At 42.5% G+C, this 27,237-nt stretch overlaps 1 protein-coding gene across 1 annotated transcript in view; it reads left to right on the top strand.

The window, feature by feature from the left end:
• LOC115464807 (plectin-like) overlaps positions 1-27,237 on the top strand; it is a 92,107-nt gene that overhangs the window by 42,749 nt on the left and 22,121 nt on the right. Inside the window, 9 exon segments of the mRNA XM_030195167.1 lie at positions 561-687; positions 5,001-5,184; positions 7,260-7,417; positions 13,291-13,469; positions 14,605-14,743; positions 15,312-15,505; positions 17,945-18,107; positions 21,753-21,836; positions 21,948-22,055. Coding sequence (XP_030051027.1) covers positions 561-687; positions 5,001-5,184; positions 7,260-7,417; positions 13,291-13,469; positions 14,605-14,743; positions 15,312-15,505; positions 17,945-18,107; positions 21,753-21,836; positions 21,948-22,055 — 1,336 coding nt within the window.

The raw sequence follows: 27,237 nt of genomic DNA, 5'->3' as shown, positions 1-27,237 counted from the left end.
TAATTTGTATTGTGTTTGGCACCCCCAGTTGTTTCGAAATGTTGCCACTTATGCCTGTACACATGTACCCTGAGCCTGTTCATTAAATATTGCTGGGGAACTCTCCCTTCTTCCCCTCTAGGAACTGAAAGCTCTGCAGCAGCCCCAGTCCCAATGACCTGAGTGGCAGAGGCATAGCTAGGTTGCTTACTTTATTTTTTGTCTATTAGATTGTAAGCTCTTTGAGCAGGGACTGTCCTTCTTCTATGTTTGTGCAGCGCTGCGTATGCCTTGTAGTGCTATAGAAATGCTAAATAGTAGTAGTAGTAGTAGGTGGGGTGCAAGGGGAGCAGCAGCTCCCCTAAACGGGATTTTGAATAAAATGGCACCTATGCTTAACACTGATTCTTATTTTGCAAAAGGTCTGCTCCCCTTGACAATAAAACCTGGCTATGCTTCTGCTGAGCGGCAGAAGCCGGTCCTGGGAATTGAACTTAGGTTTTCTCTACAGCACAACACGCAGCGCTGCTCTCATTGTGTGATGTGTAGAAACGTTTTCAGTGTGTCTTTTTCTTTTGCAGAATTGAACAGCTATTTCAGAGCGTCTTAGCCCGGTGGCATGAATCCCACATTAACATGAAAAGTGTTGTGTCCTGGCATTACCTGATGAATGAAATTGATACAGTTCGGGCTAGCAACGTAGCCTCGGTAGGTAGAATACTGACATGTTTTTTTTGCAGCCATGCTAGGAGATCAGCATTTTTACTTAAATGTGAGGAAAGGAGCTGCAAGTGACTAATCTGTGAAAAAAACTCTTGATAAATGATAAAGAGGGGAATTATATAAAAGGGTGCCTAAAACAAATTTGAAAAAGGTGCCTATTTTAAGATTATTTTGTAAGTGCCAAATAAATTACTGTGGTAGTCAAAGATTCTTACAGATGTGAAAGGCAAAATCCAAAAACCCTTTTACTAACCAACAATATAGTGCTATTGGACCATCAGCGATCTCAGTCCTCTTTCAAAGATCCCAATACCACACGTCATCAGTCTGTTTTATGCAGAATTAGCACGTGAAAAGTAAAAGTGCACTTATCTTTAAAAAGGAACACTTGATAGTTGAAATCTTTTTTATCTAATATAATAAAACGCACCGTGAACGTTCTGAAGCCAACGTTCTGTGAAGCCGGAAACTTGAAGCCGGAAGCTTCAAACCCTGAAGCCTTGAAGCCTTGAAGCCATCTGACGTCACTCCCAGGCTGAGGCTGAAGGGTTCAGCCTGCCGTCTCTGCCCCGCCCTCGCGACAAAACAAACAAATCCGGAAGCGAAACGTCAGGGAAGGAGGCGGCGCTCCCGACGTCTAGCCTTCCCTTCGCTGTGTTCCGCCTTCAAAACAAGGCGGAACACAGCGAAGGGAAAGCTAGACGTCGGGAGCGCCGCCTCCTTCCCTGACGCTTCGCTGCACGAACCGCCACGGAGGTAAAGTTAAAAAGAATAAAAAATAAAAAAAAGATGCATGGATGCGAAGGGGGGAGGGGCATGGATGCGAAGGGGGGGGGGGAGAAGAGGGCGGGCCAGGCTGGGACATGGGAGAGAGCGTAGCATGGATGCGAGGGGGGGGGGGGGGACATGGAAGGGCGAGAGGGGACTTGCTGGAAAAGGATGAATGGAGGCGGCAGGGGACAGAGGAGCATGGATGGGCATGGATTGGGAGGGCAGGGCTCAGGGAGAGAGGGGAATTACTGGAAATGGATGAATGGAGGGGGCAGGGGACAGAGGAGCATGGATGGGCATGGATTGGAAGGGCAGGACTCAGGGAGAGGGGAATTGCTGGATAGGGATGAATGGAGGGGACAGATGGGCATGGATGGATATGGATTGCAGAGCAGGCCTCAGGCAGAGAGGGGAAATGCTGGATAGGGAAAAATGGAGGGGCCAGGTGACAGATGAGCATGGATGGGCATGGATTGGAAGGGCAGGACTCAGGGAGAGGGGAATTGCTGGATAGGGATGAATGGAGGGGACAGATGGGCATGGATGGATATGGATTGCAGAGCAGGCCTCAGGCAGAGAGGGGAAATGCAGGATAGCGATGAATGGAGGGGGCAGGTGACAGACAAACATGGATGGCCATGGATTGGGAGGGCAGGGCTCAGGGACAGAGGGGAATTGCTGGAAAAGGATGAATGGAGGGGGCAGGGGACAGATGGCCATGGATTGGGAGGGCACGGCTCACACTCTCTCTCTCATATACAATGTCTTTCTGACTCTCACTCTCACACACTCTGTCTCACACTGTATCACATTCACTCTCTATGTGCCACACAGTCACTCACACACTCTGTGTCTCACACACACTCTCTCTCTCGCCCACACACACACACTCTCACTCACACTGTGTCTCACATACACACTTGCACACACTCTCATTCTCACACACACACTCTCTCACAAACACACTCACACCCAGACTCACGCTCTCTCTCACACAATCACACTTTCACTCTGACTCTCAAACAGACACTCTCACATACACTCTCCCAAACATACACACTCCGAGGAAAACCTTGCTAGCGCCCGTTTCATTTGTGTCAGAAACGGGCCTTTTTTACTAGTTATTTATATAAAGAACACCTAAAACAAAAATTATATAGTACAATAAATTCTTACCGTTCCATGTACATAACCAAAAGGGCTGGGAAATAAATAAGAAAAGTTGCAACACATCCAAAGTAAAAGGAAGGTCTTGTTTCTTATAGCCTCCCACCCTTATGTATCCAAGCCCTTCAGCTAACAATATCCCTTCCATATAACCCCCTAACCTTACCCCCTTTCCCCCAACACCCACCTAAATCCTGAAATACTCCTAACCTGAAGGAATATAGACCCACACCCTCCATGTTGATTATCCCAAACTGAATATTATAAGTGTAATCTATTCTGGATTAAACTCTTTATTCTCAGAGACAAGGATTGGATATATGTGTTCCAAATAGCTAGAAAACAATGTTTCTGCCTTAAAGTAAGATCTGCTTCCATAGCTTCCTAAATTATCAAAGTATGTAGCTGATTCCTCCATTGCTAAAATGAGGGAGTATTTGATTGCACCCACTGTTGAAGAATACATTAACCCACTAGGTTCGCCTTACAAATAACTTATGGCCCCTACCTCTCACTCCCAAACATCCTCCATGGTCCAGCACCACTTTCTCAAAAGTAATTTGAATATGAGACCCTAACAAAGAATTCAGTTAACTAATAAGCACAGTCCAAAAGCAATGGATTTTAGGACAAGTCCAAAAAGCATGAAATAACATGCCTTCGTTATGTCCATATTTCCCATACGTAGGGGAGTCAACTAACTTGGCTTTAAATGTTCTCGCTTGAGAAAAATAGGCTTTATGCAATATTCTATTTTGGCAGTCCCAGAAATCGGCACTATAAGCTACTGAGGGGATTCCATTGATTAATTTAAAAAAATTATGCAATCTCAACTGATGATTCACTTCTTGGTCCCAGGTTTGCTGCGAAGATCCATAAACCTTCACGATACCTAAAGCTTGGTAAGATTTGTGTAGTCCAGAAATAGTCAACCTATCGTTATCCATGTCTGTATTGAAAAATTTCCCCAGTTTACTACCAATAGGATGGCGAAGATTGTCCTGATCCAACGTTCATATATAGTTCACCAACTATAAGTATGCAAATTGATTCCCCACAGCCTGTTGGTAGGAGCGGATGAAGGTCCTCAAAAGGTTTTAATGTGCCATCCTCCCTTAAAAAATGTATAGGGACAAAGCTTGCCCCGTCCCAGTATATAAAAACGTCACTGTCTAGACAGGGGTCAAAGGCTGCATTGCCTCTAATGGGGAGTTGGTTAATAGCTTCTGGATGTCCCCACCCCCCTTGCTTTCACTAAAATTCACCAAAACTCCTGGAGATTTGCTTCGGGTAGCTAGGTAACTTCATGTGGCACATGAAGCAAATAACTGGGATGCCAGGAAAGAAACACTTCTTAAATAATGCCAATCCAAGAGACTTCTAAACAGACTTTTCTTAGCAGCCCCCTGTATTAGCATTACTTGGCAAGTGTTGCTTTTTAAGATAAGTGCACTTTTACTTTTCACTTGCTGATTTTGCTGACTGAAAAATTGCAGAAGCTACAAAATTGTATAAAATGGACTGATGACAATTATGTGGTATTGAGATCTTTGAAAGAGGATTGATACATATCTGAGGTTGGTCCAAACACTACATCGTTGATTCATAAGAGGGTTTTGATGCTGTTTATTTATAAAGGCCACACAGGATTCTATGTACTTTTTTAAAATTAACACCCAGAGAAAATGCAAATGCACAAATTTACACCTCCAAGGCAAGCATCAGGGTAAGACCATATCAAACATGCAACATGACCCTAAACTGCTTCTGGGAATGCCTACACACAGCATCCGTATAAATATCAAGCCGTCCCATTGTCTCTGTCTCATGTACCCCGACAAAAATTCCATATGGCCTAGGGAACAGGGGCAGGCGCTCAGGAAGAGCCTATCACAAGAGAACTACAATTACATCACTTTGTAGTTCTATCCCACATAATGAGCACAAGACAGATATAAATAACAAGCACTCTGCCTCCATGAATATTTGGGGCAGAACATGCATACCTTGAACTAGATTAATGAACTAAATTAAAAAGAGGCCATGCCAGGGACATAGTTAGTTGAGGTGAATAATCTATGCCTCTAGAATTGAATTTTCAAGTAAATGCTTGCCTCTTTTTCCACCGTTCCTTTGCCTGTGGAAATGGTGGATGCAGAATTCTGCAGATACAGTTCTGTTCTTCCCATGTACCCTGGAACCAGTCGTAAAGTATCTGGAAGGTTTCTCTTTGACAGTCACTTGGCAGCCTAATGGAAGTTGCTTCCAAAATGACTTAATTGGGGAAATTGTTGATTGTCCACTGAGTTATTTTTTGCATCCCAAACACAGATTTCATTTTATCTATGCCTATGTTTCAGATAAAGACAATGCTGCCAGGTGAACATCAGCAGGTCCTAAGTAACTTAAAGTCCCGCTTTGAAGACTTTCTGGAAGATAGCCAGGAGTCTAAGATCTTCTCAGGCACAGACATAAGACAGCTAGAAAGAGATGTTAACGTCTGCAAGCAGTGCTACGAGGAGCTACTTAAATCTGCAGAAAGAGGTAAGATCTAAGATTAGTCACATATTCTCTAGAGAGAGACATCTAGTTCTTTGGAGTTCTCCTTCATCTGTAGCTTAACTGTACAGTATGAGACCCAGAGGACTGGAAGCATCTGTCATGCTCATACCTGCAAACATTTTACTAATAGCATGATCTTTGTGCTGCTACCAAAAGAAGATTTCCAAAGTAATGTTAAAAATATGTTACCAAAATTAAACTAATGTTAAGGTCTAGATCCTGCCTACCTCCCCATATATGCGTCAGTGGCATAGCACCCCACTTACACTTTGGGCGTGGGGCCCCCCCCTCCCAAAGTGCAGTAACCTGAATGGCAGGTGTGAATGCTCAAGCCCCCACCAGCCGAAGAGCTCCATGGCCTGACCCCCCCACCCCGTGTGAGAAAGTTGGCGGCCTGCTTTCCATCCATCAACACTGGCACTCCTCACGAATGCTCAGTTTGCACACATGAACTGAGCATGCACGAGGAGTGTCAGCGTCAATAAAGTTGACTTCTTTGCACTGGGAGAAGTGCAGGCCACAAAAGGTAAAATTTTTAATTGATGTTGGGGGGGGGGGAGAGCGGAGAAAATGGGTGTCCCCCCAGGCTACCCTGAAGCCCCCCCCCCCCAAAAAAAAATGGGCTGCTGGCTACATCCTTGATGCGCCTGTTGTCTTTGACAGTCGCTCCCACCTGGTAATTTTTTCTTCCATCTGAGCCCCTTGTAGTAGTCTCTTGGAACTAGTGTTAGGGGACAGAATGCCAGATAAAGACCTGACCCCTAGTGATATTGACATGAAACTACTGCTAGGGGCTCAGGCAGCACCATTTCGGAAGAGCTAGCTGCCTGGCAAGAGTAACTGGGAATTTCTCCTGCCCTCACTACACCCCTAGAGATAAATATGTACAGGAAGGAATCATTTTTTAAACACAGCTCAGGAGGGCAGATGCGGTTTTTTTTCCAGTTGTGGCCTGGCACTTTCCCCCAGATTCTATATAGTGCTCCTAGAGATCTGCGCCGAAATCCAAGTGTATTCTATAACAACGTGCATAAATTAGTTGGCTTAGCAAGCTAATCAGCATTGATAACAGCTCTTAACAAGCAACAATGAGCACTAATTGGCACTAATTAGAATTTATGTGCACAACTCGCTAAACGCATTCTGTAACACATGCAGTCAAAAAGGGGCGTGATTATGGGCAGGGAAATGGGTGTTTCGAGGGTGTTCTGAAATTTACGCACATAGTTATAGAATGTGGCACAGAGCACCTAAATCTATATGCCAGGATTTATGCCATGTTTTCATTTGTGTAAATAGAGGTGCGTAGTTTTAGGCGCTAGGATGCCAACTAAGAATATTATATATATTGCACCTCTCTGTAGGTACTGTTTACAGAATATGCTTAGTCGGCACTGATTTCTGCACTGATTATTTTTTAGACGCCATATATAGTATCTTCCCCTTTATCTTTACAGCTGAGAACACGTGATATTCCTGGCCTCCGCCATGCAAAACAAATTTGCCACTGGATTCTGTACTTGCAGAATTCCTTCTGGTACTCAGGTCTAGTGATGTTCTCTGGAATGTGACCTGAGAGATAGTGGGGGTACATTGACACCGTAGTCTGTGCTTAGCTCCCGTTAGGCCTTTACAGAATTATTCAGCACTACTGGGTGGATTTGATTACAGGCTGCAGATGAGTTACATACTGGTATGGTAGATATTTGGATTTCCCAGCCCAAGAGGGATTACAATCTAAGGATGAATATTCAGCCTGTGGCAGTCAACATTTTTTTTGGCCGCCACCAGCATTATGTCCCGGCACTGGCATTGAATATCCAACTGTGTGTGGCTGGCTATCACTTATCTGATTATGTGTGATATTTAGCATATAACTGCATAAGTTAAACCAGATAAAGACAGGACTGTGTATTATGCGGTCCTATTAGTCCAGATAACTTATGCGATTAAGTGTTGAATATCCCCTATGTGCCTGCCTAAAATAGATGATGTAGAAAAACGCGAAATAGATATCTGTTGAGAGTTAAAAAGGCACCTTTGGTTCACGTCAACAGAGGAGCAAGAGGAATCCGTTTTCAATCTGTACATCTCCGAAGTGCGAAACATTCTGCTGCGCCTGGAGAACTGTGAGGAGCGTTTGATAAAGCAGATCAGAACCCCTGTGGAGAGGGATGACCTGCATGAGAGCGTCTTCAACATTGCAGAACAAGAGGTGGGCTCTGGTTTTATTTCCTCTGTTGTCAAGGTGTTTCAGAAGCATTTCAGTTCATTTATGTACAATGAGGATCTTTTGGAGTAAAAACAAAGGGAAAGACTGTGAAAAGTAGTAGAAATATATACCAGATTTAAGGTCAAGACCAATAGAAAACAGGTGTGTTGATACCACTTTGAAACAGCACATCTTGTTACTAAGGGTTTCATTTTATGTATTATCCTGGAAGGGAAATGAATTTCTCTGGAAAGATCATGCAAGTAAAGATTTGTGGGCTTTTCCTTGTTCCTTAAATTTAGCACCTTTAGAGAAAAACTCCAATACTTTTGGTGGAAGATTTTACCTTAATATTTCCCTTTTTATAACTATAGGAAGCAGGTGAAAGCTTGGCTGTTCGACCAGGCCTTTAATGGAAGAAGTAACTAGCTTGTCAGAGTCGCTCACACACACACGGAGTGAAACAGGCTGCACGGACATGTTTATCCACTGCTACCCTAGCTGAGATAATATTTAACCATCTCTCTGACTTCATGTGCACCTTTCTTTAAATTATTCACCTTTATTTTCTAACTCCTCTTACTCTCTTGTGTAGCTACATGTTCCATTTTTGCTTATACCCTACACTGTCAATTACAATGTTCTATTACGTATTGTGTTGACATTGTAAGTAGTATGCTGTGCCATACTTGGTATTGTTTGTTGAATATTTTTACTGCTGTAATTGTCTGTTGCTCATGTTTGATTATTCTTACTGTACAATGCCTTGAGTGGCTTCCTTCAAAAAGGCAGTAAATAAATCCAAATAAATAAATGATAAAAGGGATTGACTGCTATGTCAACACTCTGCAAGTAAGTGAATTCATGGATATTTCGCATCCGTTTGTCCCTATATTAGCTTGATTCTTAACTCAGGTCCTTAAAATGTTAGAAATTAAGTTGTGTGTTGATTTAAAACAAATATTGTATCTTCCCAGGCTTTGAGCCTGATTTGTTAAGATGTTTTATTCCCCCTGTGAATTAATTCACACTTATTTTACTTGGCTTGAAAAAAGGCCCAAACCTTTTATTAAACATTGGCAAGAAATCTCTGACAAGGTCCCATGCCTCGTAACAAAGGTTTTCTTATTCTGAAAACTCATTTGTTTTCGTCCTGATATTCAGCAGTATTGGCCCACCGGCAGACTAAGCAACCCACTGGTACTTTCCTTTATTCATATATTCAGTGACACTATCTCCTCATTCTAGAACAGTTCACTCAAAGTTAGGCGTCAATTGTGCATGTAAAGTATAGAAATAGTAACACTTACCTGTGTGATTGTTACAGGTACATTCAGACCACTGTAAGTTATGCACTAAAGTGCAGCTTTTAAGTGTGCTCGTTTATGTTAAGTACATAATAAAAGAAGAGAAGGATAAAACCTCCACAAATAGAGCAAACCATTATTAAGTTTGTTCTTATATGTGTTTTTAGAGCTTACACCCCTGAAGCAGGCATATAGCTGTGTCTGGTTTTCCCTTGTAATCAGTCATTGAGTATATTAAAGAATCATGTGGTTCCCATTTTCACTGTGTTGCTATATTAGGACAGACTGAAGGTCCATCAGTCCCAGTATTCTGTTTCCAACAGTGGCCAATCCAGGTTACAAGTACCTGGCAAGATCCCAGAACAGCACAATACATTTTATGCTGCTTATCCTTGAAATAAGCAGTGGATTTTCCCCAAGTCCATTTTAATAGTGGCTTATGGACTTTTCTTTTAGGAAGTTATCCAAACCTTTTTTTAAACCCCGCTAAGCTAACTGCTTTTGCTTCATTCTCTGGCAACGAATTCCAGAGTTTAGTTACACGTTGAGTGAAGAAAAATTTTCTCCGATTTGTTTGTTTTAAATTTACTACTTTGTGGTTTCATAGGGTGTCCCCTAGTCCTAGTATTTTTGGAATGAGTAAACAAGTTATTCATGTCTACCTGTTTCATTCCACTCATTATTTTATAGACCTCTATCAAATGTTTGCTATTGACATAGTGTAAGCGGGTGTGCCTAAATGCCTGCTTGTATGCAAGAGGAATATAGAAACACAGGAGATCTAAGCTGAATGTTAACTCTCATTTCTATTTTTATGATAACTTTTTTTGGTCATTCAGCTCTCTGATTCTCTTCTGTGGACCTTGCAGCAGACATCGTGCCTTCCTTTTCTGTTGCTTAGGGCTTTTGTAACATCAATTGCTCAGCGTTCTGTTCAAGACTGTACCATAGAACTCTCATCAGATACATTCTTTTATCACAGAGTTGTACAAGCTGTGTGCAAACTGGAAATTGATGACTGCCCCCTTGAGGGAAGTACAGGGTAAATGCAGAAACAAGAAATAAAAGAATGTTATGCTAAAAATGAATAGATCATAATAAAACTCAGAATGGTGCAAAATCTATGCACAGGGTTAAATCTCTTGTGGAGAAAACAGCTGCAGATTGAATATCTCTAGGTATTTGTCTATTTATGTGACAGATGAATTTTGTAAAACAGAGATCACAGGATGCATAACTAAGGGGCCATTTCACTACAGTGCGTTAAAACTTACCCCCAAATTCTGTATAATGCCCCTAGAGATCCGTGCAAAATACAAGCAAATTCTAAAACAGTGCATGTAAGTTTACAAACTAATGAGTGTTGTTGATAACAGCACTTAACAATAATGAGCACTAATTGGCACTAATTAGAATTTACACGCAGAACTCGCTAAGCGTATTCTGTAATGATGTGCGCCAAACTTCTAACGCATGCAGGCAAATAGGGGCATGGTTATAGGCAGGGAAATGGGTGTTCCGAAATTTACTCGCGTAGTTATAGAATATGGCCCAATGCGTGTAGTTTTAGGCAATGATATATCAACTGAGCGTATTCTATATACCATGCCTAAATCTAGATGCAGATTATAGAATATGCTTAGTCAGTGCCGATTTGGGTTTTTTTTGGCGCCATATATAGAATCTTCTTAATACTTTCTCTCAGGGGGTGGCATGGACAGAGAGTGGGCCTGTGTCGCGTTCTCGAGGGCCTTGGCATGCTGTCAGGTCCTCAAGGCAGCATTGGAATCGTGAGCCCTTGGGCCCCTGCAGAGGCAGGCAAGACCGTCTTGGAACTGGACGTCCAGAAGGACCAGACCGGAACTCTGGACTGGAAGTAGGCAACTGAACCGGCAGAACAGGAACCGCTTCACCTGTACTTAGCCACCTTTCCGCTAGAGTTGAGCTCTAGCGTGTGGGCAGCCAACAGGACTTGTAGGGCAAGGCCGGAACTGAAGATCCAGAGGACCCACCTCGGGTCTAGGAAACACGAGGGAACAATACTAGACTGCACTAAGCGCTGCACGCAGCCGCTGAGCCAGTCACACCAGACAGACTAGACAGACAGAAGCTTATCAGGAGCAGGGACTAGGGCAGACATGCAAGCAAGGAAGAAGGGGAGACAGGGAATACCCACAGGGCAAACCCACTAGCTAGGTCGAGGCAGGTAACAGGATAAATCCCCCAGAAGATACACGCTAGCTAGACAGATATAGGAATCAGGATACATAAGCAGGGATCCGGATAAGCACACAGGATATACAAACAAGGTACAAGGTAGACACACGGGACAGAAGGTAGCTAGGCAGAGCGGAAAACCGGATAACACTAGCTTGCCAAAACCAGGACTCAGGATGAACAAGCAGGGACCAGGATGTACACACAGGATATACAAGGTTCAGGATGTGCACACAGAATATACAAGCAGGGAGTAGGGCAGGCTGCAAACACAGATGGGGAAACCCGGACTGAGCTGCAGAGGCTACCTCCACAGCGAAGGCAGAAGGACTAGCAACCAGGATGTGCACACAGGATATACAAGCAGGGAGTAGGTCAGGCTGCAAACACAGACGGGGAAACCAGGGCTGAACAGCAGGCTCCAAACACAGACTAAAGGCAGAAGGCTAGCAGCCAGGATGTGCACACAGGATATACAAGGTTCAGGATGTGCACACAGAATATACAAGCAGGGAGTAGGGCAGGCTGCAAACACAGACGGGGAAACCAGGGCTGAACAGCAGGCTCTAAACACAGACTAAAGGCAGAAGGCTAGCAGCCCACAGGTACTGGGAACCGAAGGGCACTAGCCCACACAGAAGGGCAGGCAGCCCACAGGTACTGGGAACCGAAGGGCATTAGCCCACACAGAAGGGCAAGCAGCCCACAGGTACTAAACAGAAGGGCAAGCCCACACAGAGGGGCAAGCAGCCCACAGGTACTAAACAGAAGGGCAAGCCCACACAGAAGGGCAAGAAGCCCACACAGAAGACAGGCTTAGAAGCAGCGCAGCAACACACTCACTAACCTGTCGGCCTCTGGGCATGACACCAGACAATGACACCATGCGAAGGCACTGACTGCAAGCACAGGCCTTCCTTATAAAGGAACTCACTGATGAGTCACCACCAGCAGGACAAAAGCAGGAAGTTCCTTGCCTCCAAACAGAGGCTTGACACACAGAGGAAGTGAGCCCACAGGAAGGACAAGCAGGAGCCATCTTGGATACTGGCATAGAGGAGGCGTCAGCCATCTTGGAAGAGGCATAGCCCACACAGGTGAGGTCCAGTAAGGCAATCAGCACACAGAGCCAGAGAGAAACTAAGACAGAGACAGACACAGAGACAAGCAGAAGCCAGAACAGCCACTGACTCCCAGAAACAGGGCAAGTATGAGGGTGGTCACGGCCACAGACGTGACAGCCTGGAAGTGTTAGCCAGCTAGTGTGTTACACTTACCGCATGCCAATTGTCTAATTTAGGAGCACTTAGCACCTCCTAAATAAGAGGTGGTAAGTAGTCCAATGTTAACTCTCAGCAGGTACCATGTGCTAATGGGAACATTAACGCACAACCTGCAATTTAAAAAATATTGGCTTGAAGAAGGGGAGGAGACTAGAGGATATGGCAGAGGGGGGGGAGAGCTTAGAGGGGCCGCTATTATAAGGCTTGGGGCGGCTGGGGCGTTCTGCGAGTTCGGATAATACAGAGTCAAAAAGGGAGGGAGGTTAGGGGACTATAGATAACAACTTGATGACAGCAGGTACCAAGGAGATAGAGAAAAAAGTACTACTGTCTATGGAGAACAGAGGGATAACTCAGGCTCACTGAAAAAAAAAGGGAGGTATAAAGGGGGGGGCAGAGGAAATTTGATGAGGATTTGCACAATAATCTGGAAGCTGAATAATAGTAGCTTTCAACTTTCTAGGATATGTCATTCAGAATGTTTGATTAAAAATATCACCATCAATAAAATGGTAAAATCCTAAATCTTGGCCAAAACAAAAAGGCGGGGGGGGGGGGGGGGGGGGGGGTTATGGGATTGGAATGAGTGTGGAGAAAATTGTTCAGAATTTGATGTTGAGATTATTACCTTGCTCTTATTTAGATGTTGTTGTTCTCACTTTATTGTAAATTGAGCTTTTTGGTTGTTTATCCTGTTGAATCATCAATAAAAATTGTTGAAACATAAAAATATTGGGATCACCCCTTCTTGATGCAGCATAAATTCTGGGCATGCTGCACTTAAAAATTCTGCATTAAACCGCATTAAGGCCAAAACATAATGCACCTTAGTAAAAGGGCCCCTAAATAATTTATTCTTAAGCTAGTAAGATAAAGGTACTGCCAGGGGTTAATTTTTCCTATTTTTGTGTCAATATGTGCCTCTTGCTTTTTCAGAATTCTTCCCATAATTAGGGGCAGAAAGAAAAGCAATGCTATGATTGGTTAGTCAGTGCTATCATTTCTTGAGAACCTAAGGAATATTGCACTGAAGAAATTAAAAGAAAGCCCCGTCCTTTCTGCTTCACAGAAACTAAAGAAAGAGCTGGATCGCCTCAAGGAAGATCTGGGAGAGACCACAAAGAAGTGTGAAGAGTTCTTCAGCCAGGCTGCTGCTGCCCCCTCCGTGCCCACGCTGCGCTCAGAGCTCAATGCAGTTGTCCAGAATATGAATCAAGTCTACTCCTTGTCTTCCATCTATTTAGAGAAGTACGTGATAGCTAGTTTTATCATTAGCAGTGCACTGTCATAATAGAAGAATCTCATCTGCCTAACAGCTTGATGCCTTTTTATATGCGCTGTGACTGGTAAAAGGGGTGTGGCTACTGTAGGGGCGGGGTCATGATGACCCCACCCCTAAGGTTGCTCTGTATGAGTATTGGTACCTTTTTCGTACGAAAAAAAGCATTGGGTAGGGCCAGTTGAGTTTTGCTGGTCAGTTGGGGTAGGAATAGGGGATCATTGGGGTGTGCCGTTGAGGGTGGGTCAGGGAATGTGATTGAGGGGTGAGGTTGGGAAGTTGGGGGAGGGAGTAGGTTGGGGACGGACATTAGAGGAGTCGCAGGGTGGGGATTTGGATGTCAGAGGGAGGATTGGATGGTGTTGGGGGGGTGGGGTGGTTATGCGACTAAAAAGAAAGGGCCATGGCCATGCTACTGTTCTCCTGGTAGTACCACTACACTTACCGCCTCTTCTTGAGCTGGCAGTAGTGCAGCCACACTATAAGCAGTTGTGACAGCTGACATGCAGTACCAACCTCTGTGCAAGATGTCATAGATGGCCATGCCTCTGCTTCACTTCTGTCACGCCCACTAAGCTGCATTAAGCAGGTAGCGTAGATATTTGCCATGTTGGCTGTTGTATGTTAGAGGTTAGTGTGGGCTTGTGCTAAGCTCTAATGCATGGCAAAACCCATACTAACTGCTTTAATTCAGCTTAGTAAGCGTATCCTATAGTGTATGATAGTATTTTCTGTTTTATGATACAGGATTTTATGGTTCCAACTACTACTACTTATCATTTCTGTAGGACTACTAGATGTTACGCAGTGCTGTACACTTGAACATGAAGAGACAATCCGTGCTGGAATTACAATCTAATTATAATCTAATCAACTGAGACGGTTGTACCCTAGGATATTTATCCTAAGAGTTTCTGAGGTCTCTTTCTCCTTAAAACAAACAAGTCTTCATATTTGTGGAGCTTGACATGAATTGGTGTGTTTATTATTGCTAGTATGGTTTAGAAATAAATAGGGAATTAATTTTTCTATAACATAGATCCAGCAACAACCTTTTCAGATTGATACATAATAGTTATTTCACAATAAATGGTTTTGTTTCAGATTAAAGACTATAAATTTGTTGCTGAAAAATACCCAAGCAGCAGAATTGCTAGTAAAGCTTTATGAAACCAAACTGTGTGAAGAAGATGCAGTAACTGCTGACAAAAATGCCATCGATACCCTTGTTGGAACATTAAAGGTATGAAAGAGGCTGGATATGTTTGTTCAAATAATTTCACACATTTATAAAGTAAGGTACGTGCAGATTGAGAGATTCAAGTGGTCCAGTATGATTTCTGTCTGTCAGGTAAATAATATAGCTAATAGGCTTAAATTCAATGAAGATACAGGGATCAATATTTAATGGTGTTGCTGATGATAACAATTTTTACCAAAAAGCAATAAAAAGTGGCATTAGTACGCTCTTTAACAGGTCTTTCCTGTGTGCTAAGGCCATTTTACCGCTGGTGTAGAATGGCTGAATTTTCTATTTTTTTTATAGGGCTTGTGAACCCTGTCAGCACCCATTATGTTTAGCGCAGAGCACGCCATATGTAGATTTTAAAATGATAGAATTGCAGTTCTCATTGGGTTATTTAAAGGATAATATATATTAGGTATTTATACTTCATTAGGACAGAATTTGGGTGGTCTACAGTTCAGTTGCAGCAGCAGTGAAGAAGCTGTTAATTATACAGATGCTGTAAATGACCACACAAAACTTATTAGTTTTGGTATTTTGTTGCATGTACAACTGTTTTCTTCAGCAATGGAGACTGGAAGTGGATGAGAAAAGAGAGGTGTTTCATGTCCTGGAAGATGAGTTACAAAAAGCAAAAACCATCAGTGATCAAATGTTTAAGGTGCACAAGGAGCGGGATCTGGACTTCGACTGGCATAGGGAGAAAGCGGATCAGCTGGCGGACAGGTGGCAGAATGTTCATTCGCAGATCGACAGCAGGTTGGTGCTGGCATTCTTTGCAGTATGTTCCACCTCTTAGTATCTTTTATGCTGACATTTGTCAGGTATTGATGTTGGATTTGCAGAAGGGATTTTTTGATTTAACTCAGCCTTTCTCAGCAATAGCTCAAAGCACGGTACATTTAGGTACAGTAGGTATTTTCCTATCCCTGGAGTGCTCACAATCTGAGTCTACCTGAGGCAATGGAGAGTTAAATGACGTACCTAAGATCAAAGGTTTATATTCCACATTTGACCTCATGGTTCTATGTGGATTACAATATCAAGCAGCTGGAAGTACAGTATCCAAAGTACAATAATACAAACTATATTCCCTAATGAATATAATACATCAATTTACAAAATCAAATCTAAACAATGATCGTAAAAATTCATAAAATAAAAATGAACATAAGAATTGTAATCAGATTACATAAATTGGCCCAAACCTCTCCGGGGATATTATCATCTAGAATTCAGAATGTATCGCTGTTTAACTGCTAAATTTGAAAAATTGTACTTCTTGCATTGTAACTTACTGCAATATTTTTGTAAGCCACTTTGAGCCTGCTATCAGTGGAAAAAAGGTGGGATACAAATGTGATAAATAAATAAATAAGTATTGCTTAAAAATAAGTATGTTTTAAGCTGATTTCCAAAATGCATGTAATCAACGGCAGATAATAACAAGGTCTCTCTTGAGCAGGGACTGTCCCTCCCCGTGTTTAAACTTGTACAGCGCTGCGTAACCCTGGCAGCGCTATAGAAATGCTAAGTAGTAGTAGTAGTAGTAGGTCAATACATCTTTATTTAGCTTTGCTGCTTGGAATGAAAGTAAAGTATCAACTAGCTTTAATCTCTTCTTATTTTTTAAAGACAGATAAGTAAACAAATTTATACTGGACACCAAAAATGCAAAATGATTTAATAGGTGTAATGAAGCAGAACCAAAAATCACCTTATAAAACAAACAGAATTTTAAAAAGACCCTCGCCTGAACGGGGAGCCAGTAGACTTTTAAATAAAAGGTGATATGCTATCAAATTTCTTCCAAGAAAAAAAATTAAGTGTAAATCAGTATTTTGGATAGATTGACACTTTCAATACTTGCTTTGAACATCCTTGATAAATGACATTACAGTAATCTAAAAGACTGAGTATGAGAGATTGGACTATAATACAGAAATACTACTACTAGTAATCATTTCTATAGCGCTACTAGACCTACACTGCGCTGTACACATTATATGCAGGTAATTTCTTTGTCCCTAGAGGGCTCACAACCTATGTTTTTGTACCCAGGGCAATGGAGGGTTAAGTGACTTGCCCAAAGTCACAAGGAGCTGCAGTGGGAATTGAACTCAGGTTGCCAGGATCAATGCCTGCTACACTAACCATTAGGCCACTCCATGTTAAAATACATGATTAAGAGGTGCCAATAATAATAAAAAGCAAAGAACAGCATAGAGCAGAGCTTCTCAAACCACCCAAATGGAGTCACAAAACCCACAATTGGGGTGTCGACCTAGCTAGGTCTCCATTGGAGAATTAGTACTCTGCACTTCTGGAGGGGTGGGGGAGGGAGGGGTGTTGCATAATTTTATTTGGCCACTGTGACAGGGTTTATAGAACACTCTCCCCTCACCCTTAACAAAAGCCTCTCTAACTAGCCTGGGCCACCTTAAGAGCACTGATTCTGCCCCAGGAGGAAGTGAGCCAGGAGGGGCGGAGTCAGTACCTGGGAGTTTAAAAGACAAGGCCAGGCTGAGGTTAAGGAGGCCCAGGGAAGGAAGAACTGAAGCCCCAGCACATGCCTTTACTGAGCACTTCTAGCTGCTGTGATCTGGCTGAGGTAAGCCAATTTTTTATTTGAAGAACGGTGAGCCTTGTTCTGAGGTCTGGCTGGAGCCAGACCTGGACATACAAAGAGAGAAACTTCAACTTGTGTTGTGGCGTGGCTGTCACAGGCCATAAACTGTTTTGGGCCCTGTAGGCCGTAGGCCCATGCAAACTCTTTTCCTCCTCTGAAGATAAGAGACTTTACTTTTGTTCTAGGCCTGTGAAGGAACAAGCCTCAGATGTAAGTTAATAAAAGCACTTATTTCATGTTTACAATCTTGTCCGACTGTGTTATTGACAGGGCCACCCCATAAGCCTCACCCAGGGTCTTACAGCCATGATCATGGGGTCTCTGCCTCAAAAAGATTGGTAAGCACCAGCATAGAGGATAGGGGGAGGTATAGAAAGTAGTATGCCTCATCTGTACAAATCCCAGGCTCTTGCTAGCCTTTATGCTGTAACTAGGGACTAATTAGTATCTGAGGGAGAGACAGTGTACATCCATAGGAACTGCAAGTACAGCAGTTCATTTTCACTGTGTTCCTCCTTGTTTTGTATACATCCTTCCCACTGATTTCTTTTGCATTCTATTTGTCTTAGGTTACGAGACTTGGACGGTATCAGCAAATCTTTAAAATATTATAGAGAGACTTACTTGGAACTTGATGACTGGATTAAACAAGCAGAAGAGACACAGCGAAAGATTCAGGAGGAGCAGCCTGCGAATAGTAAAGCACTGGCAAAGCAGCTTGATCAGCAAAAGGTAAATGTAGAGGCTTCTCTAGCAAAACCATGGCAAAACCTTTAAAGGTTGTAGAAAGATTTTATTAATTACTTTTCAGATGTGTGTAGTGGTCATTTTTTTTCTACAAGAATATATTGTAACTAGGAAACAAAGATGTTCTTAGAAAATACCAGTTTAGGTCAATCAAGAATGTAAACCCACATGAAGGCATTTTTTACATCCACAGTTTGAAGACTCAAGATAGAAATTCTTGAGTGGAGAGCGTATCATTAAGGAAAGGAAATAAAACTGAGAGTAGTGCACCTGTATTTCTGGCCTGCACCCTCAAAGCTTAGCTAATGGCTAACACAATCAAACATAGGGTCCTGTTTAGTAAGCTGTATTGTAGGCGTGTTAACATTTTTAACACGCGTTAACCATGCACATTCGTTAACTGTGTATGCGCCTACAATATCCCCATAGGCGCCTGCACAGTTGGTGCACGCGCTAATTGTAGGCGCATTAAAAAGCTAATGTGCCTTAGTAAACAGGACCCATAGTATTTATAATTTGCAAATAATTACACAAGTAAACACACTTGTTACAGTAAAATAAGCAAAAACTAAGGAAAATTTCATACAGAAATATCAAGAAACCTCTTTTTTATTAGACCACTACTTGAGGGGGGAGGAGCCCAGAAACAAAATGGAGATTATACGAGGATTATGAAAAAGGAAAAAGCAATAACTTGAAAACTCCCTGAAACTTAATAATATTCTGCAGATGGCGGCACGATAGGCTTGGCATTTTGTACCTCTCCTACCGTTTGTAGTGCTTCTGTCGTTTCCTTGGTAAGAATGCCTCATACGAAGTGGAAGGGTGTTCTCAAGGCTATTCCCTCACCGGCAGTGTGGGGGGCCACGGGCTCTTACATTGCTGGTGCCCTGTCCTGTTTTTCAGCGCTGTGCACACTTGTTTTAATGAAATAGCGTGCATGGCGCTGAAAGCAGGACAGGGTGCCAGCAATGTAAGACCAGCACAGGACAAATGCTTTAACTGGCGAGGCTTGGGGACCCCCGTCAGCCAAGGTACCTTGCAGAGGCGGTACCTTCCAGCAGGGGTGGGGGGTGGGGGGGCAGAGGTGGTGGCGGGAGGGTGGCAGCAAAGAGGCGGACCAAAATGTGCCCCCCTGCCTTAGGCTCTGGTCCTCCCTCCCTTCAAGTTCTGGCTACGCCCCTGCTCACCGGCTTTGACCTCTTCCCCGGTACAGCAAAAGTTGGAGCATTTCATTGCCAAGCACCCTTCGAAGGAACTGAGAGAAGAGTGCCCTGCTGTGAGTGTGGTTGAGGAAGTGTCTATTCTTCTGAGTAAGAAATATCTCTGTCCCTTCCGGATTCCAGCGCTTTGCCATGTCCAGCAGTCTTTTCCGGTGGGCGGATTGGAAGCGGAAGTTGCTAAACAGATTACCTACAGTGTGGGGGGAAGGACCGAGGGTTTTGCTGCTGCGTGTCAACAATCTGGAACTGCCACAGAAGCGTCGAATCAAACAAGTTTTAACTCGGGGTGCACATATCCTTCAGAAACAATTAAGAAATAATGCGAGGAAGGCTTAAAATTTACACATTGAATTACATTATGTTTCCACATACATATACAAGGAAACTCTAATATAAACACTAGAAATGTATTCCTGTAATGTTGAATAGCTCTACATATACTGGAAATATAGGCACATTTTTACCTAGAAACAATGTATAGTGACTGCAGAAAAGCAAGTGCATAATTTCTTCATTGTTCAGAGGGAAGAAAAAGGTAACAGGCAGTGTCCCTCTCTTCATTTCCTCTTCCTCCGAGAACTTCTCTAATTGGCATGTGATGTTCGATTTATCGAAACCATCTGGTCTTTCTCTTGAAGCACAAATTGTCATGCAGATTGTTTACCAGTTGAAAAGTAAGCCATACTGATGGGCAGTAGGACATGTGGGAAAGTCTTCGATACTTCCCAGATGTACTGCTTGAAGAAGCCAAGCAGTGGGAACATCAGTAAAGCTGAATAAGCATCAAGGGGAATTCTATAAGGAGCTGCCCAAATGTGCATAAATACTGCTATTTTAGTCATTTACACACATATATATGGTCACATACTCATGCAGATCTAAAGATTTCTATACATGTTAACAAATACACAGGCATTCTTGCAGAGAATTTTCTTAAAACGTAGACAACTGTTTGCAATTAGATCTTCTTTACGGAAAGCAGGCCATTCTTCTCTGTAAGTTAGACTATTGTAACTCTTTTTATTCTCAGGTTAATTGTAAACTGAAAGTTCGCCTGCAGTTATTGCAGAATACAACAGCCAGGTTGATTTTTGGTTTGGGTCATTTTGCTAGTGTTTCACCTATTGTAAAGGCGTTACACTGGTTACCTATTGAACAGCGTATCAGGTTTAAAATAAATCTGATTTTTAAAGTAGTTTTTGGGGCCAGTGTGGAAGGGCTGGTGGATTTGCTAGAGATTCCTTCTTCTAAGAGAAACCTTTGTTATTGTAGAACCTTAACACTAGTTGTAGGACCTGAGCATTAGGCTATCCTAAAACCAAAAACATTAGATTAAAATCAATTCTTGAAAAATCATCCCCTTTTCAGGGGGCACGTCAGTTGAATGTGTTTCCTATGTTCTTGAAAACACAATCTTCTTATATACTTTTCAGGAAGATGCTAAAAATCTATTTATTTGAAGGTTAGGTCCAAGTTTGTATAGTGTGTCTGTTTTTGTAAATTCTTCTCCTTATTGTTGAGATTTTCTCTTATGTGAATCCTGCGTTTAGGAATAATGGTCGATATATAAGACCAGATAGAATAGAATGAAAAAAAGACTGACAGAACCTTTTCTAAAATAGTGCCTGATTTGGACATCTCAATTCTGATCTCTACGTTGTATGTAAAATGGGCCTTCGCATGTGGTTCATCTTAGTGATTCAGTCATTGGAAGTAGAGAGCTGCATGGGATTGGGGATTGTGGGAATCCTGCAGAAATGGAAGAAGTTGCCGCTGGATTCCTGTGGGAGTGTAGTCAAAATCTCTGGCGATGCCAGAATGAGGCTTGGAATACACTGAGAGAGGCAATTGGTGTGCCAGAATGAGGTTTGGAATGCCCAGAAAGGCAGGTGGAACACTAGACCGAGGCTTGGAACGCTCATTCATTGAATTGTGAAACTGACCCAAAAAACTAGGGAGGCTGTTGGGCTTGGGAGGAAATGGAAGGCTACGAGCGAGGAAGTAATAGTATCAACTCCTGCAAATATGAGTCGGGAGCTTAATTGTGGCGATGGGTGGAGATGGAATGGATCTTAGTGGGTAAGGATGTGTATGGGTTAGATTCCAGTCGGGATAGGTGGGAATGGGTGAAATGTTTGTTCCTGTGCAACTCTTTGATTGGATGGAATCCAGACTGCCCCAATTTGACTGCCCCTATCGGACCGACTGTTCACTTGTCTATTAGATTGTAAGCTCTTTGAGCAGGGACTGTCTCTCTATGTTAAATTGTACAGCGCTGCGTAACCCTAGTAGCGCTCTAGAAATGTTAAGTAGTAGTAGTAGTATGTTAGGTGCAGATATGTAACAGTTTGTCTCTCCTGGTCGTTATTCCTGTGCTTAAAATAGAAATGTGTTTACTTTTTTACAGATGCTGGTTTCTGAGATTGAAATGAAACAGAACAAAATAGATGAATGCCAAAAATATTCAGAGCAGTATTCAGCAGCATTGAAGGTAAAAAAAAAATACGTCTGGTATCAAACTGAACATAAAAAGCATGCAGATATTTTTAGCTGGCATGTTATGGCAACTGTGCTAACTGCTGTCCTAACACTTTTTTCCCAGGATTATGAGCTGCAACTGATGATGTACAGAGCCATGGTAGATTCTCATCAAAAGTCACCAGTGAAGCGTCGAAGAATGCAGAACTCATCAGACTTGATTATACAGGAGGTACTGCCATAATGTCAAGAAAAACCAAAGCAAGTCCTTTTGAAGATAGTGAGGTCAATTTTCAGTAAACTATCTTGGGAATAATTGGAAAAGTCTGATCTAGATGTTTCAAATTATTCCTAGATAGCGCTTTTGAATATGCAAACTTCGGAGCAGAGGACTAGCAATGGTTAGTACAGTGGCTTGATAACTAGGGAAACTGAGTTCAATTCCCTGCAGCTCCTTGTGACTCTAGGCAAGTCACTTAACCTTCTGTTGCCCCAGGTACAAAAATAAGTATCTGTATATAATATGTAAACTGTTTTGATTGTGACCACAGAAGGGTGGTAAATCAAATCCCATTCCTTTTCCCTTAAAATATACAAGTATATATAGAATATCTGAATATCAGAACCTTTACATAAAAGATATACATATAGACCCTCAAATATTGACATCATACAGATAAATTATATGTTTGGTTCTGGTGGTCCAAGTTATACCTAATTTTTCCATGTCTGAGTCAAATGTATAACTATATATATAGAGGCTGAATATTAGTGCCTATAGGTATCATTTACTTATGCCTTTGCGGCACTGCCCTCAGAATGCCTCCATCCCACCCCTTAGAATTAAAGGGTAAGGAGGAGGCACTGTGGGTTAATCTGAAAAGAGCAAATGGACAATGCATTTACATTGGTGTGATATACAGGCCTCCTTCACAGACAGAAGAAGTGACTTAATTGAAGACATTCAGAGGATTGCAGTGAAAGGAGAAGTGATATTAATAGGTGATTTCAACATGCCAGATTGGGGCATCCTTGTTGCAAGCTCATCTAAGAAGTAAAGAGATCTTGGATTCTCTGTAGGGAGAGCTGTTCCAGCAGTTGGTAATGGAACCCACATGAGGTGGGGCCATACCGGATCTGATGTTCAGAAATGGGGAGAGTGTTTCTGACTTTACAGTGGGTGATCATTTGGCATCTGGTGATCACGGGTGGTGTGGTTCAAAATTAAGACGTGTTGAGAGGCTTTATTCAAAATTGAAGGTTCTAGACAAAAAAAATAATTTTGGCAAGAGTTTCTAGCTGGACGGGAACAACTTGTGGAAGTAAACAAAGTAAGAGGAAAAGAAGGCTACTTTGGTTCTCTAAAGTAGTAGCTGAAAAGGTAAGATAGAAGAGATTAGTCTTCATAAATTGCAAGGCATCACAGAAAGAAGTAATAGGCTACAATACCTGGAAAAAGCTAAAATCAGCTGGTAAAGTAGTCAGGCAAGGAAAAATGCAAATAGAAGAGATAGCCAGTAAGGTAAAATTTAGAGACAAGACGTTCTCTAGATATGTAAGTGATAAGCGGAAGAAGGAAAGGCAGAAGTGGCATTGTGAGGCTCAATGGTGAAGGGGAACTACGTAGAAGGTGATAAGGATGAAGCAGAATTGCTCAACAAATGTTTCTGTTCTGTGTTCATAGATGAAGGGCCAGGAGTAGGAATGCAGAAGACAAATTCTGATAAGAAGGGTGTGTGGAAGAGCCTGACCAAATTTCAGAAGAGCATGTTAGTGAGGAGCTAGCTAAAGTAAAGGTAGACAAAGCGATGGGGTCAGATGAGATACATCTGAGGGTACTGAAGAAACTTAGGGAAGTTCTGGTGGCTCTGCTGGCTGACCTTTTCAATGCATCGCTAGAGTAAGGAGTAGTCCTGGAGGACTAGAAAGGACGGATGTGGTCCCTCTCCACAAAAAGGAAGTACGGAGGAGGTTGGGAAACTACAGGCCAGTTAGTCTTACTTCGGTGGTGAGTAAATTATTGGAAACGCTTCTAAAACAGAGGATAGAGAGGTTTCTAGAATCAGATGGATTGCAGGATCTGAGGCAGCATGGTTTTACTAGAGGAAGGTCTTGTCAGACTAATTTGATTAACTTCTTTGACTGGGTGACCAATTCAATTTAGGGGAGTGCTAGATAGGGTGTACTTAGATTTCAGTAAAGCCTTTGATACGGTTCTGCATAGGTGGCTGATAAATAAACTGAGTGCCCTTGTTTGTACAGCGCTGCGTATGCCTTGTAGCGCTATAGAAATGCTAAATAGTAGTAGTAGTAGTAGTAGTGGGCCCAAAAAAATCACTGGGCTAGAAACTGATTAAGTGAAAGAAAGAGGATGGTGGTAAATGGAGTTCACTTAGAGGAAAAGGAATGTTACCAGTGGTGTACCGCAGGAATCAGTCCTTGGCCTGGTTCTTTTTAACATCTTTGTGAGTGATATTGTAAAAGGGCTGTCAGGTTAAATTTTGTCCATTTTCAGATGATTCAAAATTCTGTAATATGGTAGACACTCCTGCTGGTGTGGATAGCATGAGGAGGGATCTAGCTAAGCTACAAGAATGGTCCAGAAATTGGCAAATAAAATTTAATGCTAAAAAATGCAGGGTCATGCACTTCGGCTACAGAAACCCGAGGGAGCAGTACAGTTTAGGAGAAGTACTTCTGTGTTCAAAAGAAGAGTGAGACTTGAGGGGGTGATCATTTCTGACGATCTTAAGGTGGCTAAACAGGTAGAAAGGTTGATGACGAAAACCAGAAGGATGCTTGGGTGCATAGGGAGAGGAATGGCCAGCAGGCAAAAGGAGGTGATAGTGCCTCTGTATAAGTCTCTTGTGAGACCTCATTTAGAGTACTGTGGGCAGTTCTAGAGACTGCACCTTCAAAAAGATATAACCAGGATGGAGTCTGTCCAGAGGCCAGCTTCAAAAATGGTCAGTGGTCTTCATCATAACGCTTATAAAGATAGATTCATAGACCTCAATTTATATACCTTGGAAGAAAGACAAGAGAGGAGATATGATTGAGACATTTAAATTTTCTGTGGCATAAATGCATATGAGGCAGGTCTCTTTCAGTTGAAAGGAAGCTCTGAAATGAGAGGGCATAAGATGAAGAAGGGGGTAGACTCAAAAGTAATCTAAGGAAATACTTCTTTACGTAAAGGGTTGTGGATGTGTGGCACGACTTCACAGTGGAGGTAATTTAGACGAGGACTGTATCTGAATTCAAAGGAGCATGGGACAGGAATGTGGGATCTCTTAGGGTGGAAGAGATAGCGAATGATATGGATGGCAGACTGGATAGTCCATATGGCCTTTATCTGCTGTCTTTTCTTTGTTTCTATGTTTCTATTATGGAAATAAATCTATAACGGGGCACCTAGCATGAGCCTATTCTATAAATAAATGTAGGTGCCTACTTTTCTTTACAGAATAACAGCATTACAGCGAAAACATGCCTATAAGGTATGCATGAGCATTTACGCCAAACATAGAACTGGTGAAAGAGTGTGCATCAAAGTTCTGGACATACATGTGAATCCTGCAGACTCCTCTATGTGCATGCCCATCTGTTGTATATGTAAAATGTAAGATATGCACATATTTACAGAATATCACTTAAGCTGAATTTTTGTTGTTTACATACATACAAGCACAGAAACTCATGTGTATACCATTTTTCAAATTAATTATCCCTGAAATTCTATATAGTGCGATCTAAGTTCTACACGCAAATCTGGTTGTATTCTATTTTGTGCATTCAAGTCAATTGCCTCTTAGCAAGCAATTATTGCCACTAATTGTCTTTAATTAGAATTTATACATACAACATTCTAAGTGCATTCTATGAAATGATGCATGTAAATTCTAAGATGCAGATCTGAAAAGTGGGTGTTGCCATGGGAGGGTTGTGGGCATTCCTAGAATTTATGCGCAGTGTTATAGAATATTCCTGTTGTGTGTTATAGAATATGCCTGTTCCATTCATAACTTAGGCATTGGCATTTACATCAGGTTTTAGTTGGCATAAACGGTTTGCGACTAAATATAGTCGCAGAAAATGGGCAATAGGCGTATTCTATAAACTATGCCTAAATTTAGGTGTGGTTAATAGAATATGCCTAGGCGTATTTTTTTGGTGCCGAGTTTTAGGCATCATAAATAGAATCTAGCCCTATGCGCGCACTTTATAGGATTCCCTTCTAAGGCCCCAGATATTCTGTTAAGTAGATTCCCACTATTCCACAACCTGTGGGATAGTTGTGTCCATCAACCAACATGTGGAGACAGGTCTCATCTCAGTTTTCAATTCTCTATCTCTTTTGGCATCCATACCAGCTCCTCAATATTTTCTATCTCCAACAGGTAGTTGGAAACCTTTTCAGCCTCTGGTACTGAGTGATTGCTCCTGGTCCAGTTGGTCAACTGGTCCCCAGTTGAGCTTTGTGAGTGGCTTGAGTTTGCGGAGTCATATCTGGAGGTTTTAAGATCCTTGTCTTTGGTGCCCTACTAATTTACTTCTTCCCTCCCCTGTTTTTTTGTGAAGCTCTCCTTTTCCAGCAAAAGAAACCTGAAAAAAAAAAAAGGACAGGTTTTCTGGAGAGTGTGGGACAGAGTTAGTCCTGAGCCTTTCTCATCTGTGGTAGGAATAGTGGAGACTGATCTTGTGGGGTGCAGGTGGCAGTGGTAAGTCCGACAAAAGTTTGAATCAGAACGGCTTGGAGGACTGCAGGTTCTGCTTGATACAGGGGAGGGATCCTGACTCACTGTTTCGGACATGTTTTGCTGTGCTGTTGACAGTTTGGGTGAATGGCGACTCCCGTGGAGGTAGTTAAGTGGTTTTCCCACTGTCAGATCTTCCTGCCAGCGTTGGGGTTTTGTAGTGCATTCAAGCCGGGAATTCCATGGGACACAGAGGAAGCAATCAGTGGCAGCAAATCTTCGGATTTGGTGCAGCATCCGAATATGCCGGGGTCTCTTGGATCTCTGTCAGGGCCAGTGTGCAGTTTGATGCTGGAGAGTGCGGGAATGACACCATTTTGTCGGGGCTGACTGGCAGTGAGGAGCAGCTTCTGGCTGATTACTCGCAGAGCACAGCTGCCATTTTCCAGCCTCAGGGCCCAACAGAGCATTCAACTGCATCGAGATCTTTGGTGTTTTTGGAGTTTATATTGCTCTTACACCAGCCCTACTTACTGAAACAGGGACAGTTAGAATTGCTGCAGGGTGCTTCAGTTTCTCACCCTGCTGCCCCTCCAGCACCTAAGAGGTCTCATTTACACTTTCAGGAATGGGCAGATGAGGCTATCTCTGCTTCTCTCTCCTTATCTGATTTGGCCTTGGTCTATTCAGAGGAGCCATTGTTGAAGGAGCTGTTAG

Source organism: Microcaecilia unicolor, chromosome 3 (assembly GCF_901765095.1).
Source record: "Microcaecilia unicolor chromosome 3, aMicUni1.1, whole genome shotgun sequence".
Taxonomy (NCBI): Eukaryota; Metazoa; Chordata; class Amphibia; order Gymnophiona; family Siphonopidae; genus Microcaecilia; species Microcaecilia unicolor.
The sequence above is the reverse complement of the archived record's forward strand: the minus strand, read 5'-3'. Positions and strand labels throughout refer to the sequence as shown.